This window comes from Pseudophryne corroboree, chromosome 6, assembly GCF_028390025.1.
Source record: "Pseudophryne corroboree isolate aPseCor3 chromosome 6, aPseCor3.hap2, whole genome shotgun sequence".
Lineage (NCBI taxonomy): Eukaryota > Metazoa > Chordata > Amphibia > Anura > Myobatrachidae > Pseudophryne > Pseudophryne corroboree.
The window spans coordinates 226,783,900-226,799,055 of NC_086449.1; the positions used below are offsets into that span (position 1 = coordinate 226,783,900).

General features: G+C 47.4%; 1 protein-coding gene across 7 annotated transcripts in view; it reads left to right on the forward strand.

Moving 5' to 3' along the window:
* The window catches only part of AKAP13 (A-kinase anchoring protein 13), a 532,570-nt gene that overhangs the window by 256,205 nt on the left and 261,209 nt on the right, over positions 1-15,156 (forward strand). For all 7 annotated transcript variants that reach the window (XM_063925738.1, XM_063925741.1, XM_063925740.1 and 4 more), the window contains one exon: positions 7,866-8,049. In XM_063925738.1, coding sequence (XP_063781808.1) covers positions 7,866-8,049 — 184 coding nt within the window. The remainder of the gene's footprint in view (positions 1-7,865; positions 8,050-15,156) is intronic.

Genomic DNA, 15,156 nt, shown 5'->3' on the forward strand with positions numbered 1-15,156 from the left:
TAGAGTGCTCATCTTCTAGAGGGCCGCAGATTCGGCATTCAGGATTGGATGCTGGTGACCACGGAGCCCAGCCCGAGAGGCTGGGGAGCAGTCACACAAGGAAAAAATTTCCAGGGAGTGTGATCAAGTCTGGAGACTTTTCTCCACATAAATATACTGGAGCTAAGGGTAAATTTATAATGCTCTAAGCTTAGCAAGACCTCTGCTTCAAGGTCAGCCGGTATTGATCCAGTGGGAAAAACATCACGGCAGTCGCCCACGTAAACAGACAGGGCGACACAAGAAGCAGGAGGGCAATGGCAAAAACTGCAAGGACTTTTCGCTGGGCGGAAAATCATGTGATAGCACTGTCAGCAGTGTTTCATCCCGGGAATGGACACTGGGAAGCAGACTTCCTCAGCAGGCACGACCTCCACCCGGGAGAGTGGAAACTTCATCGGGAAGTTTTTTCCACATGATTGTAAACCGTTGGGAAATACCAAAGGTGGACATGATGGCGTCCCGTCTGAACAAAAAACGGGACAGGTATTGCGCCAGGTCAAGAGACCCTCAGGCAATAGCTGTGGACGTTCTGGTAACACCGTGGGTGTACCAGTCGGTGTATGTGTTCCCTCCTCTGCTTCTCATACCTAAGGTGCTGAGAATTATAAGACGTAGAGGAGTAAGAACTATACTCATGGCTCCGGTTTGGCCAAGAAGGACTTGGTACCCGGAACTTCAAGAGATGCTTACAGAGGTCTTATGGCCTCTGCCGCTAAGAAGGGACTTGCTTCAGCAAGTACCATGTCTGTTCCAAGACTTACCGCAGCTGCGTTTGTCGGCATGGCGGTGGAAAGCCGGATCCTAAGGGAAAAAGGCATTCCGGAAGAGGTCATTCCTACCCTGGTCAAAGCCAGAAAGGAGGTGACCGCACAACATTATCACCACATGTGGCGAAAATGTGTTGCGTGGTGTGAGGCCAGGAAGGCCCCACAAAGAATTTTCAACTCGGTCGTTTCCTGCATTTCCTGCAAACAGGAGTGTCTATGGGCCTCAAATTGGGGTCCATTAAGGTTCAAATTTCGGCCCTGTCGATTTTCTTCCAGAAAGAATTGGCTTCCAGAAAGAAGTTTGTCAAGGGAGTATTGCATATACAACCCCCTTTTGTGCCTCCAGTGGCACTGTGGGATCTCAACGTAGTTCTGGGATTCCTCAAATCACATTGGTTTAAAACCAGTCAAATCTGTGGATTTGAAGCATCTCACATGAAAAGTGACCATGCTCTTGGCCCTGGCCTGGACCAGGCGAGTGTCAAATTGGTGGTTTTTTCTCAAAAAAGCCCATATCTGTTTGTCCATTCGGACAGGGCAGAGCTGCGGACTCGTCCCCAGTTCTCTCCCTAAGGTGGTGTCAGTGTTTCACCTGAACCAGCTTATTGTGGTGCCTTGCACCTACTAGGGACTTGGAGGACTCCAAGTTGCTAGATGTTGTCAGGGCCCTGAAAATATGTTCCAGGACGGCGGGAGTCAGGAAAACTGACTTGCTGTTATCCTGTATGCACCCAACAAACTGGGTGCTCTTGCTTCTAAGCAGACTATTGCTAGTTGGATGTGTAATACAATTCAGCTTGCACATTCTGTGGCAGGCCTGCCACAGCCAAAATATGTAAATGCCCATTCCACAAGGAAGGTGGGCTCATCTTGGGCGGCTGCCCGAGGGGTCTCGGCTTTACAACTTTGCCGAGCAGCTACTTGGTCAGGGGCAAACACGTTTGCTAAATTCTACAAATTTGATACCCTGGCTAAGGAGGACCTGGAGTTCTCTCATTCGGTGCTGCAGAGTCATCCGCACTCTCCCGCCCGTTTGGGAGCTTTGGTATAATCCCCATGGTCCTTTCAGGAACCCCAGCATCCACTAGGACGATAGAGAAAATAAGAATTTACTTACCGATAATTCTATTTCTCGGAGTCCGTAGTGGATGCTGGGCGCCCATCCCAAGTGCGGATTATCTGCAATACTTGTACATAGTTACAAAAATCGGGTTATTATTGTTGTGAGCCATCTTTTCAGAGGCTCCGCTGTTATCATACTGTTAACTGGGTTTAGATCACAAGTTGTACGGTGTGATTGGTGTGGCTGGTATGAGTCTTACCCGGGATTCAAAATTCCTCCCTTATTGTGTACGCTCGTCCGGGCACAGTACCTAACTGGCTTGGAGGAGGGTCATAGGGGGAGGAGCCAGTGCACACCACCTGATCGGAAAGCTTTACTTTTGTGCCCTGTCTCCTGCGGAGCCGCTATTCCCCATGGTCCTTTCAAGAACCCCAGCATCCACTACGGACTCCGAGAAATAGAATTATCGGTAAGTAAATTCTTATTTTTGGCCTTAGCTTCTGCTAGATGTGTGTCGGAGCTGGGGGCTTCATCTTGTAAGAGCCCCTACTTGATCTTCCATGAAGATAGAGCTGAGCTCCGGACACGTCCGCAGTTCCTTCCGAAGGTTTTGTCGGCATTTCATATCAACCAACCTATTGTGGTGCCAGTGGCTACTGACTCCTCAGTTTCATCAAAGTCCTTGGATGTTGTTGTAAGGGCTCTGTAAATCTATGTGAAGAGGACTACTCGTCACAGAATCGGACTCTCTGTTTGTCCTGTATGATCCCAAGAAACTTGGGGTCCTGCTTTTAAGCAGACGATCTCTCGCTGGATCAGGTTCATTATCCAGCATGCATATTCTACGGCAGGATTGCAGTGTTCTACGTCTATTAAGGCCCACTCTACTCGTCAGGTGGGTTCTTCCAGGGCGGCTGCCCGGGATGTCTCGGCTTTACAGCTTTGCCGAGCGGCTACTTGGTCGGGGTTGAACACGTTTGCAAAAGTTCTACAAGTTCGATACCTTGGCCGCTGAGGACCGAAGTTTGGTCAATCAGTTCTGCAGGAGCCTCCGCGCTTTCCCTCCTGTTCTGGGAGCTTTGGTACATCCCCATGGTACTAATGTGGACCCCAGCATCCTCTAGGACGTAAGAGAAAATAGGAATTTAATTACCTACCGGTAAATCCTTTTCTCGTAGTCCATAGAGGATGCTGGGCGCCCGCCCAGCGCTTCGTGATCCTGCAGTGGTTACTTTGTTCAGTACTGCTTAGTTCTTGGTTTAGTACTGTTTTATTACTTGGTTGAGTAATGTTGTTCAGCCGTTGCTGATGTTTCAAGCTAGTTAGCTTGGTTTGCCTTGTATGTGTGAGCTGGTGTGAATCTCGCCACTATCTGTGTAAAATCGCTCTCTCGAAGTTGTCCGTCTCCTCGGGTACAGTTTCTATACTGATTCTGGTAGGAGGGGCATAGAGGGAGGAGCCAGCTCACACTCTCAAACTCTTAAAGTGCCAGTGGCTCCTAGTGGACCCATCTATACCCCATGGTACTAATGTGGACCCCAGCATCCTCTACGGACTACTAGAAAAGGATTTACCGGTAGGTAATTAAAATCCTATTTTATCTTACGTCCTAGAGGATTCAGGGGTCCACTTTTTTTTTATTTTTTTTATATTGCTCCTCTCCCAGATGTCACATCAAGATCATACATATCTCATTGTCTTTCTATGTCACTAAGCAATACAATAGTGGAAACGAGATCCAAAGTTGTCCATTAGTTTTTGTGTGATGCCAGAACGAACAGACAGACAAAAAGATAAACAAAAATTCATTTTTGTTTTTTTACATTTTTTTTTACTTTCTCCTTAGTTCATTCCCTAGAACTAGATTTCTAAAAAACAAAGAGGCAGATGTATTAACCTGGAGAAGGCATAAGGAAGTGATAAATGCAAGGTGATAAACACACCAGCCAGTCATCTCCCATATGTAAATTAACAGGAGCTGATTGGCTGGTGCATTATTTTTGGGGGAACAGTCAGTTAAGTGGTTAAAATAACAAGATAAACATTGTATTTGAAAAAAATGTAAAATATAAGTTACATTATTATGAAAGTGCAAAAATACACGATAGCACACATGCTGGGTGTGTATGGAAAAATAAATACCCGCAGTGGTCTTTTCAGGTGGGGTATATAGAACTCCAGAAAGCTATACTTGACTAAATAGGGCCTTGTTAGCGATTCCCCAGTTACAGTGGACTAAACTATAAAACACACTCTTTGCTGAAATTAGAGGGCGCTGAGTTACGTCTCTGAAGATATATAGATGTGGAATGCAATCTCATGACTCATTATATCCAGCCAGCTGCTAAATGGGGAACAGTTACATAACTGGCTCCCATTCAAAATACACAGGTGAGCCGAAAGGAAGGAAAATCCTAAAATGTGTTTCTGCTTTTGTTTGTCACAAGTCGCCCATCTAGGCCGTGTTTTCTCATGGATCCCATATTTATAAATCTAGGTTAATAATGCCTTTTATAGTTGAACTCATTGTCCTCAAAGTACAAATGCCCCCAGAAATGATTGTTTGTAGTATGCACGTAAACCTCTGTCATGTCAGCTGTTTACCAAAAATGTTTTAGATTTTTTCTGTCTCCTATTGTTTTTTTGTTATTCTTTTCCAAGTAGGTGGCAGACACTTGGAATTTTAATTGCAGTATCCCCAGCCCAGCATTTGTATTTTTTGCTTGTTAGATGGGGAGGTCCTTTAATTTTATAAGGCTGGGTACACACAAGCGTTGGTATGGGGATCCCGATGATTCAAATACTGACACCGGCTAGTTTAGACAGCTAACCCTAATCCCTGATGCCCCTAAACCACCTTTTCTACTGCCTAACCCTACCCCCCCCCCACCCGCAGCCTAACCCTCCCCAGGGTGGTCCAACAGTAACCGTTCCTCAACATGGGCTAACCCACCTCCTCCACTCCTCCCCCCACTCCGTCAGGACCCGGAGTTTCCTGGGTTTGGCCCTTTTGAACAATTCCTCCACCTGTTCTTGGGCGACTTGCAGTGCCTGGTGTTGGCCTTCGGTGTTCGGGGCATCGTGGAGGTGATTGTTTGGGTTGCAGGGGACTTCTTTTGCGAACCTGCAATAAAAGTGGTTCAGTTCGTCTGCTAGGTCTTGGTGCATGGTGGTGGACTTTGATGTTTTCTTGTAGTTGGTTATGGATTGCATTCCTTTCCATACAGATACAGTGTCATTGGTGGAGAGATCGTTTGTTAGCTTGTCCGAGAACCGCTTTTTTGCTAGCCTGATTCCTTTAGTCAGAGAGTTCCTAGTACGGTTGTATAGTGCTCTGTCACCGCTGCTATAGGCCTCCTCTTTGGCCCGACGAAGTTGCCTGAGCTGGGCATTGAACCAGGGCTAGTTGTTGTTGTAAATGCGGTAAGTCTTGGTAGGTACACACATGTCCTCACAGTAGCTGATGTAGGATGTGACAGTGTCTGTTAGGTCGTTCAGGTCGGTTGCCGAGGCTTCGAAGACCCCCCATTCCGTGCAGTCAAAGCAGGCCTGGAGCTTCATCTTGGCCTCATTGGTCCATTTCTTAACAGTCTTGACGACAGGCTTAATCGCTCTCAGCTTCTGTGTATAGGTAGGGAGTAGGTGGACGAGGCAGTGGTCAGATAGGCCGAGTGCAGCACGCGGAATAGACCGGAAGGCAGACTTGAGGGTAGTGTAGCAGTGATCAAGGGTGCGCCCTTCTCTAGTGGGACACGTGACTTGTTGTTTGTACTTAGGTAGCTCCTTGCTCAGGTTAGTTCTGTTGAAGTCACCCAGTACTATAAGCAGAGAGTCTGGGTGTTTTTGTTCTATGTCGGATATGCATACGGCCAGGTGGTGCAGGGCTTCGTTCGCGCAGGCGAGGGGGGGGGCATGTACACTCCCACAAGGACAATTGAGGCAAATTCCCGGGGGGAATAGAAGGGGTTGCAGTTGATACTCAGCATCTCCAGGTGAGGGCTACATGATTTGCCTATTATCGTGACATTGGTGCACCATCCGTCGTTGATGTAGAAGCAAATGCCACCACCCTTCGTTTTTCCTGAGAGAACCTTGGAGCGATCGGCCCTGAAGAGACTGAAGCCCGGCAGAGACATCAGGCTTTCCGCAATATGGTCGTCAAGCCACGTCTCCGTAAAGCAGAGGACGGACGACCCTGTAATGCCTGACCCTGCGCTGCCCAGATGGAGGGACAATTCATCGAACTTGTTTGCCAGTGAGCGCACATTCGAAAGCAGGATCGCGGGAAGTGCAGATTATGTGCAGATTATTTATTTTATTTATTACCGCCACCTCACTAGGGCACCTGCGCGCCACCTCACTAGGGCACCTGCGCGACAGCCTCTCCTCTGAACCCAGGTCCTTCTACTAGGGCCGACACGAGGGCCTCCGTCATTCACTTTCCGGGGCCGGCGATCCACCCGCCAGTCGACACCCGGGCTACGGGGGGGCGCGGCCGCTCGGTCATCCACTTCGGTGTCCACGACGTCTGCATCCTTGCCACACAGGGCAGCGAGGGCTGCAAGGGCCGCTGATCCGCCCACCGACGGGCCCGAACGTGTGGTAAGCACCTCAGGAGCGCTCCAATTTAGGAGGGCTTCCCTGCTGTATTTGGTCACCGGTGGGGTAGACAAGGGCAGGGGAAAACAAGGGGAAACAGGTATTTTGTCTGAGCTGCGTAGCTCCGAGGCAGTCAGTCGCCCTTACACACATACAGATGTACTGATATATCTGCAATATTTATAGCCATCTGCCGTACCACTGGTTCAACGTGATATCTTTGTGATTGACACCGTTCACAGACCTATTGTCTATACACACACGAGCCAGCGCACTTAATGATATTTTGTTCGCCAGCTGTACTACCGATATATCGTTTGTCCGCTGTACAAACTATATATCACATAGTGTATACCCTGCCTAAGAGTCTCCATTACCATTTTTAACAACTGGTCAGTATACAGCATAAAGCCATTAGTGTATATATTTGTCAAAGCACCGTTTAAATTTAAGCAGCAATTCTATTATTTATACAGGTTGAGTATCCCATATCCAAATATTCCGAAATACGGAATATTCCGAAATACGGACTTTTTTGAGTAAGAGTGAGATAGTGAAACCTTTGTTTTTTGATGGCTCAATGTACACAAACTTTGTTTAATACACAAAGTTATTAAAAATATTGTTTTAAATGACCTTCAGGCTGTGTGTATAAGGGGTATATGAAACATAAATGAATTGTGTGAATGTACACACACTTTGTTTAATGCACAAAGTTATAAAATATATTGGCTAAAATGACCTTCAGGCTGTGTGTATAAGGTATATATGAAACATAAATGCATTCTGTGCTTAGATTTAGGTCCCATCACCATGATATCTCATTATGGTATGCAATTATTCCAAAATACGGAAAAATCCGATATCCAAAATACCTCTGGTCCCAAGCATTTTGGATAAGGGATACTCAACCTGTAATGAAATGTACTGTCCATGGACCAGATACACTAAGCCTCGAAAAGTGATAAAGTTTTAAACAACCAACCAATCAGCTCCTGTCATTTTTCAAACAGAGCTTGTAACATGGCAGTTAGGAGCTGATTGGCTGATACTTTATCACTCTCCACTTTATCACTTTTCGAAACTTCGTACATCTTCCCCATGTCTAATGATCCAGTGTTCAAGAGAGCTGGGATCTCAGTAGAAACCAGTGGCATCACGTAGGCATGAGGCTACATAAGTGTCTACTTCCACTATTGTTAGAGAGGGTTGCACTTCTAATGTGAAGTGTCATGTGGTACCATCTTCTTTGATCTTCAAGGGGCACATTTGCAGTCTATGAAGAGGTTTTGTTGCAATGTAAGCTGTCTATTGGATTGTACAGCTCTGCTTTTGCAGGATGTGTGTATGTGTAATAGTGACTTTTTTTAAATTACTGTTTGTTTTTGCTCTAGATGGCCACCTGCAGGAGACGTTGATGCACTTTGCTGCAAGGCTCGGCCTTTGTCGATTGTCAAGATTTCTTCTGGAGCAGCCAGGAGGGAAAACCGCGTTAGCTATTCCCAACAGAGGAGGTGCGACACCTATAAGCCTGGCCTTGGAACGGGGCTTCTGGAAATTGCACCAACTATTGACAGAGTATGGAATACATTTTTAATTGCACTTCCTTGAAAATAAGGGGGTTATTTAATTATTTGAAAAGTCAGTTGGGTGTCTGTTTTTTCCTATCTAATAGACAGGAAAAAACAGACACCCAACTGACTTTTCAAACAATTGAATTCCACCCTAAGTGTCTTATGCACAAAACAAGAGCATGCTATAATAAACATATAGGAGTGTTTCCTTGTATCATATTAAATAACAGTTCTTTGAAGCTGCTTACATCTTTGTTATTTGTGGTACCAGTAATATAACACAGAAAAACAATTGTAGGAAGATATGGAGCCAGTGCCAGCATCTGCATTTTCCCAGCAAATTAGTTTTCTTTCTTTTCATTTTATTTTCAAACTTGTGACCAATAAAAGAATATTTGTTCTTCATATTGTAAGTTTGGTTTAAGTAATCAATTTGAGAGAGGGATATAGGTCCAAATTCAATTATCCACTGTAGGCTGGACTTAACGCAAATTTCTGTTCAAGCCTGAGGGAGGCTCGAAGAGAAATCCTCAGTAAGTGCCCTTATCCCGGGAGCTGAGAAAGTGTGAACTCACAGCTCCTGGCAGTAGCAGCACATTTACCGTGCGAGAAAAAAGGGTCTTGCTTCTGCTAGTCGTTATGCGTCAATAAGTCTTTTGAAGATACAACGTTAAGTTAAAAGATGTTATTACAAAGAGACACATTATGGTCTGGATTCAATAAGCCACGGCTGTTTGCTGTCAGGGGAAAAGGGTGGTGGTCTATGCTGAGAGCTATTCAATTATAGCCCTTTTTCTCTGACGTCCTAGTGGATGCTGGGAACTCCGTAAGGACCATGGGGAATAGCGGCTCCGCAGGAGTCTGGGCACAAAAGTAAAGCTTTAGGACTACCTGGTGTGCACTGGCTACTCCCCCTATGACCCTCCTCCAAGCCTCAGTTAGATTTTTGTGCCCGACCGAGCAGGGTGCAATCTAGGTAGGGGGCTCTCCTGAGCTTCTTAGAAAAAGTTAGTTTTAGGTTTCTTATTTTCAGTGAGACCTGCTGGCAACAGGCTCACTGCATCGAGGGACTAAGGGGAGAAGAAGCGAACCTGCCTGCATGCAGCCAGCTTGGGCTTCTTAGGCTACTGGACACCATTAGCTCCAGAGGGACCGAACACAGGCCCAGCCTCGGAGTCCGGTCCCAGAGCCGCGCCGCCGGCCCCCTTACAGAGCCAGAAGCAAGAAGAGGTCCGGAAAATCGGCGGCAGAAGACATCAGTCTTCAACAAGGTAGCGCACAGCACTGCAGCTGTGCGCCATTGCTCCTCAGGCACACTTCACACTCCGGTCACTGAGGGTGCAGGGCGCTAGGGGGGGGCGCCCTGAGCAGCAATAAAAACACCTTGGCTGGCGAAAATACACCACATATAACCCCCAGGGCTATATGGATGTATTTTAACCCCTGCCAGAATACAGCAAAACGCGGGAGAAAAGTCCGCCGAGAAGGGGGCGGAGCCTATCTCCTCAGCACACTGGCGCCATTTTCCCTCACAGCTCCGCTGGAAGGACGTCTCCCTGACTCTCCCCTGCAGTCCTGCACTACAGAAAAGGGTAAAACAAGAGGGGGGGGGGCACTTATTTGGCGCAGTAATCATAAAAACAGTAGCTATAAGGGAAAAACACTCTTTATAGGGTTATCCCAGTATATATATAGCGCTCTGGTGTGTGCTGGCATACTCTCCCTCTGTCTCCCCAAAGGGCTAGTGGGGGGGTCCTGTCCTCTATCAGAGCATTCCCTGTGTGTGTGCAGTGTGTCGGTACGATTGTGTCGACATGTATGAGGAGAAAAATGATGTGGAGGCGGAGCAATTGCCTGTATTAGAGATGTCACCCCCTAGGGAGTCGACACCTGAGTGGATGGGCTTATGGAAGGAATTACGTGACAGTGTCAGCTCTTTACAAAAGACGGTTGATGACATGAGACAGCCGGCTACTCAGCTTGTGCCTGTCCAGGCGTCTCAAAGGCCATCAGGGGCTCTAAAACGCCCGTTACCTCAGATGGCAGATACAGACGCCGACACGGATACTGACTCCAGTGTCGACGATGAAGAGACGAATGTGACTTTCAGTAGGGCCACACGTTACATGATTGAGGCAATGAAAAATGTTTTACATATTTCTGATAATACAAGTACCACTAAAAAGGGTATTATGTTTGGTGAGAAAAAACTGCCTGTAGTTTTTCCTGCATCTGAGGAATTAAATGAAGTGTGTGATGAAGCGTGGGTTTCCCCCGATAAAAAACTGATAATTCCTAAAAGGTTATTGGCATCATACCCCTTCCCGCCAGAGGATAGGGCACGTTGGGAAACACCCCCTAAGGTGGATAAAGCGCTCACACGCTTGTCAAAACAGGTGGCACTACCGTCTCCTGATACGGCCGCCCTTAAGGAACCTGCTGATAGAAAGCAGGAGAATATCCTAAAATGTATATACACTCACACGGGTGTTATACTGCGACCAGCAATCGCCTCAGCCTGGATGTGCAGTGCTGGGGTGGCTTGGTCGGATTCCCTGACTGAGAATATTGATACCCTAGATAGGGACAGTATATTACTGACTATAGAGCATTTAAAAGATGCATTTTTATATATGCGTGATGCACAGAGGGATATTTGCCGACTGGCATCAAGAGTAAGTGCGCTGTCCATCTCTGCCAGAAGAGGGTTATGGACGCGGCAGTGGTCAGGTGATGCGGATTCCAAAAGGCATATGGAAGTATTGCCTTATAAAGGGGAGGAGTTATTTGGGGTAGGTCTATCAGACCTAGTGGCCACGGCAACTGCTGGGAAATCCACATTTTTACCCCAGGTAGCCTCTCAACATAAGAAGACGCCGTATTATCAGGCGCAGTCCTTTCGGCCCCAGAAGGGAAATCGGGCAAAAGGCTCCTCATTTCTGCCCCGTGGCAGAGGGAGAGGAAAAAGGCTGCAGCAAACAGCCAGTTCCCAGGAACAGAAGCCCTCTCCCGCTTCTGCCAAGTCCTCAGCATGACGCTGGGGCTTTACAAGCGGACTCAGGCACGGTGGGGGCCCGTCTCAAGAATTTCAGCGCACAGTGGGCTCACTCACAAGTGGACCCCTGGATCCTTCAGGTGGTATCTCAGGGGTACAAATTGGAATTCGAGACGTTTCCCCCTCGCCGTTTCCTAAAGTCTGCTTTACCGACGTCTCCCTCCGACAGGGAGGCGGTATTGGAAGCCATTCACAAGCTGTATTCCCAGCAGGTGATAATCAAGGTACCCCTCCTGCAACAGGGAAAGGGGTATTATTCCACGCTGTTTGTGGTACCGAAGCCGGACGGCTCGGTGAGACCTATTTTAAATCTGAAATCCTTGAACACTTACATACAGAGGTTCAGATTCAAGATGGAGTCACTCAGAGCGGTGATTGCGAACCTGGAAGAAGGTGATTATATGGTGTCTCTGGACATCAAGGATGCTTACCTCCATGTCCCAATTTACCCTTCTCACCAAGGGTACCTCAGGTTTGTGGTACAGAACTGTCACTATCAGTTTCAGACGCTGCCGTTTGGATTGTCCACGGCACCCCGGGTCTTTACCAAAGTAATGGCCGAAATGATGATACTCCTTCGAAGGAAGGGAGTTTTAATTATCCCTTACTTGGACGATCTCCTGATAAGGGCAAGATCCAGGGAACAGTTGGTAGTCGGGGTAGCACTATCTCAAGTAGTGTTGCGGCAGCACGGTTGGATTCTCAATATTCCAAAATCGCAGCTGATCCCGACGACACGTCTTCTATTCCTAGGGATGATCCTGGACACAGTCCAGAAAAAGGTGTTTCTCCCGGAGGAGAAAGCCAGGGAGTTATCCGAGCTAGTCAGAAACCTCCTAAAACCAGGCCAAGTGTCAGTGCATCAATGCACAAGGGTCCTGGGAAAAATGGTGGCTTCCTACGAAGCAATCCCATTCGGCAGATTCCACGCAAGAACTTTCCAGTGGGACCTGCTGGACAAATGGTCCGGATCGCATCTTCAGATGCATCAGCGGACAACCCTGTCACCAAAGACAAGGGTGTCTCTCCTGTGGTGGTTGCAGAGTGCTCATCTTCTAGAGGGCCGCAGATTCGGCATTCAGGACTGGGTCCTGGTGACCACAGATGCCAACCTGCGAGGCTGGGGAGCAGTCACACAGGGAAGAAATTTCCAGGGCTTGTGGTCAAGCCTGGAGACATCACTTCACATGAATATCCTGGAGTTAAGGGCCATTTACAATGCTCTAAGCCAAGCAAGACCTCTGCTTCAGGGTCAGCCGGTGCTGATCCAGTCGGACAACATCACGGCATTCGCCCACGTAAACAGACAGGGCGGCACAAGAAGCAGGAGGGCAATGGCAGAAGCTGCAAGGATTCTTCGCTGGGCGGAAAATCATGTGATAGCACTGTCAGCAGTGTTCATTCCGGGAGTGGACAACTGGGAAGCAGACTTCCTCAGCAGGCACGACCTCCACCCGGGAGAGTGGGGACTTCACCCAGAAGTCTTCCACATGATTGTAAACCGTTGGGAAAAACCAAAGGTGGACATGATGGCGTCCCGCCTCAACAAAAAACTGGACAGGTATTGCGCCAGGTCAAGGGACCCTCAGGCAATAGCTGTGGACGCTCTGGTAACACCGTGGGTGTACCAGTCAGTGTATGTGTTCCCTCCTCTGCCTCTCATACCCAAGGTACTGAGAATTATAAGACGGAGAGGAGTAAGAACTATACTCGTGGCTCCGGATTGGCCAACAAGGACTTGGTACCCGGAACTTCAAGAGATGCTCACAGAGGACCCGTGGCCTCTACCTCTAAGAAGGGACCTGCTCCAGCAAGGACCCTGTCTGTTCCAAGACTTACCGCGGCTGCGTTTGACGGCATGGCGGTTGAACGCCGGATCCTGAAGGAAAAAGGCATTCCGGAGGAAGTCACCACTACCCTGATCAAGGCCAGGAAGGATGTGACCGCAAAACATTATCACCGCATTTGGCGAAAATATGTTATGTGGTGCGAGGACAGGAAGGCCCCAACGGAGGAATTTCAACTGGGGCGATTCCTGCATTTCCTGCAAACAGGAGTGTCTATGGGCCTAAAATTGGGGTCCATTAAGGTTCAAATTTCGGCCCTGTCGATTTTCTTCCAGAAAGAACTGGCTTCAGTTCCTGAAGTTCATACGTTTTTCAAGGGGGTGCTGCATATACAGCCTCCTTTTGTGCCTCCAGTGGCACCTTGGGATCTCAATGTAGTTTTGGGATTCCTCAAATCACATTGGTTTGAACCACTTAAATCTGTGGATTTAAAATATCTCACATGGAAAGTGGTCATGCTGTTGGCCCTGGCTTCGGCCAGGCGCGTGTCAGAATTGGCGGCTTTATCCTGTAAAAGCCCTTATCTGATTTTCCATTCGGACAGGGCGGAATTGAGGACTCGTCCTCAGTTTCTCCCTAAGGTGGTGTCAGCGTTTCACCTGAACCAGCCTATTGTGGTGCCTGCGGCTACTAGGGACTTGGAGGACTCCAAGTTGCTGGACGTTGTCAGGGCCCTGAAAATATGTTTCCAGGACGGCTGGAGTCAGAAAATCTGACTCCCTGTTTATCCTGTATGCACCCAACAAGCTGGGTGCTCCTGCTTCTAAGCAGACCATTGCTCGTTGGATTTGTAGTACAATTCAGCTTGCACATTCTGTGGCAGGCCTGCCACAGCCGAAATCTGTAAAAGCCCATTCCACAAGGAAGGTGGGCTCATCTTGGGCGGCTGCTCGAGGGGTCTCGGCTTTACAACTTTGCCGAGCAGCTACTTGGTCAGGGGCAAACACGTTTGCTAAATTCTACAAATTTGATACCCTGGCTGAGGAGGACCTGGAGTTCTCTCATTCGGTGCTGCAGAGTCATCCGCACTCTCCCGCCCGTTTGGGAGCTTTGGTATAATCCCCATGGTCCTTACGGAGTTCCCAGCATCCACTAGGACGTCAGAGAAAATAAGAATTTACTTACCGATAATTCTATTTCTCGTAGTCCGTAGTGGATGCTGGGCGCCCATCCCAAGTGCGGATTGTCTGCAATACTTGTACATAGTTATTGTTAACTAAATCGGGTTATTGTTGTTGTGAGCCATCTTTCCAGAGGCTCCTCTGTTATCATGCTGTTAACTGGGTTCAGATCACAAGTTGTACAGTGTGATTGGTGTGGCTGGCATGAGTCTTACCCGGGATTCAAAATCCTTCCTTATTGTGTACGCTCGTCCGGGCACAGTATCCTAACTGAGGCTTGGAGGAGGGTCATAGGGGCCGCTATTCCCCATGGTCCTTACGGAGTTCCCAGCATCCACTACGGACTACGAGAAACAGAATTATCGGTAAGTAAATTCTTATTTTTTTTTAATTATAAGCAGACAAGATACCTTGGTCTGGAGATTAATTGACTTTTATCTGGCCGCCTTCAGTGATGTCAAAACATTTATTATTGTCTAGATCATCAGGAAATTGAAGCAAAATAAAATCTGCTAATGACCTTTTCGGATACAGTCCATTGCTAATTGCAGTATTACGCTCCACTACTATAAATAAAAATCGATTAAAAATATCTTATGCTATTTAAATTTCCTTCAGAAATGGATTTTTCTCGTAGCTGCTTCTTAATGTTAAAATACAAGATTTACAACAGATCTGTAAATTACGACTGAACCTATAATTATAAATATTTAACCCCTTTGCTGCGGAGGAGTGGGGCTCGTTATGTGCATATAAAACTGTGGATGACTACCTCACTTGTCAACAGCAGCAAAGCGCCCCACTGCAGACTTAACTAATCACTGGTGGAGAATCCCACGGGTCATGTATGCAGACGTCGCTTTTTAAATTCTTTCAAACTTTAATTCGGTGGTTCCCAAACTTGAATCACACCACCCTAGAGTATCAGCATTTTTTTCATGGCACCCCTAGAATAAAAGGTATTTATTGCTAAATTTGGAGAAAAAAAAATGTAAATGAAGTAAATTGTGCCTACCTGTCATTAGGGTCAGTCATGTGGTGGTGCACAGTTGTGCTTCTGATTGTCCACATGTTTTGTGATAGGTAAA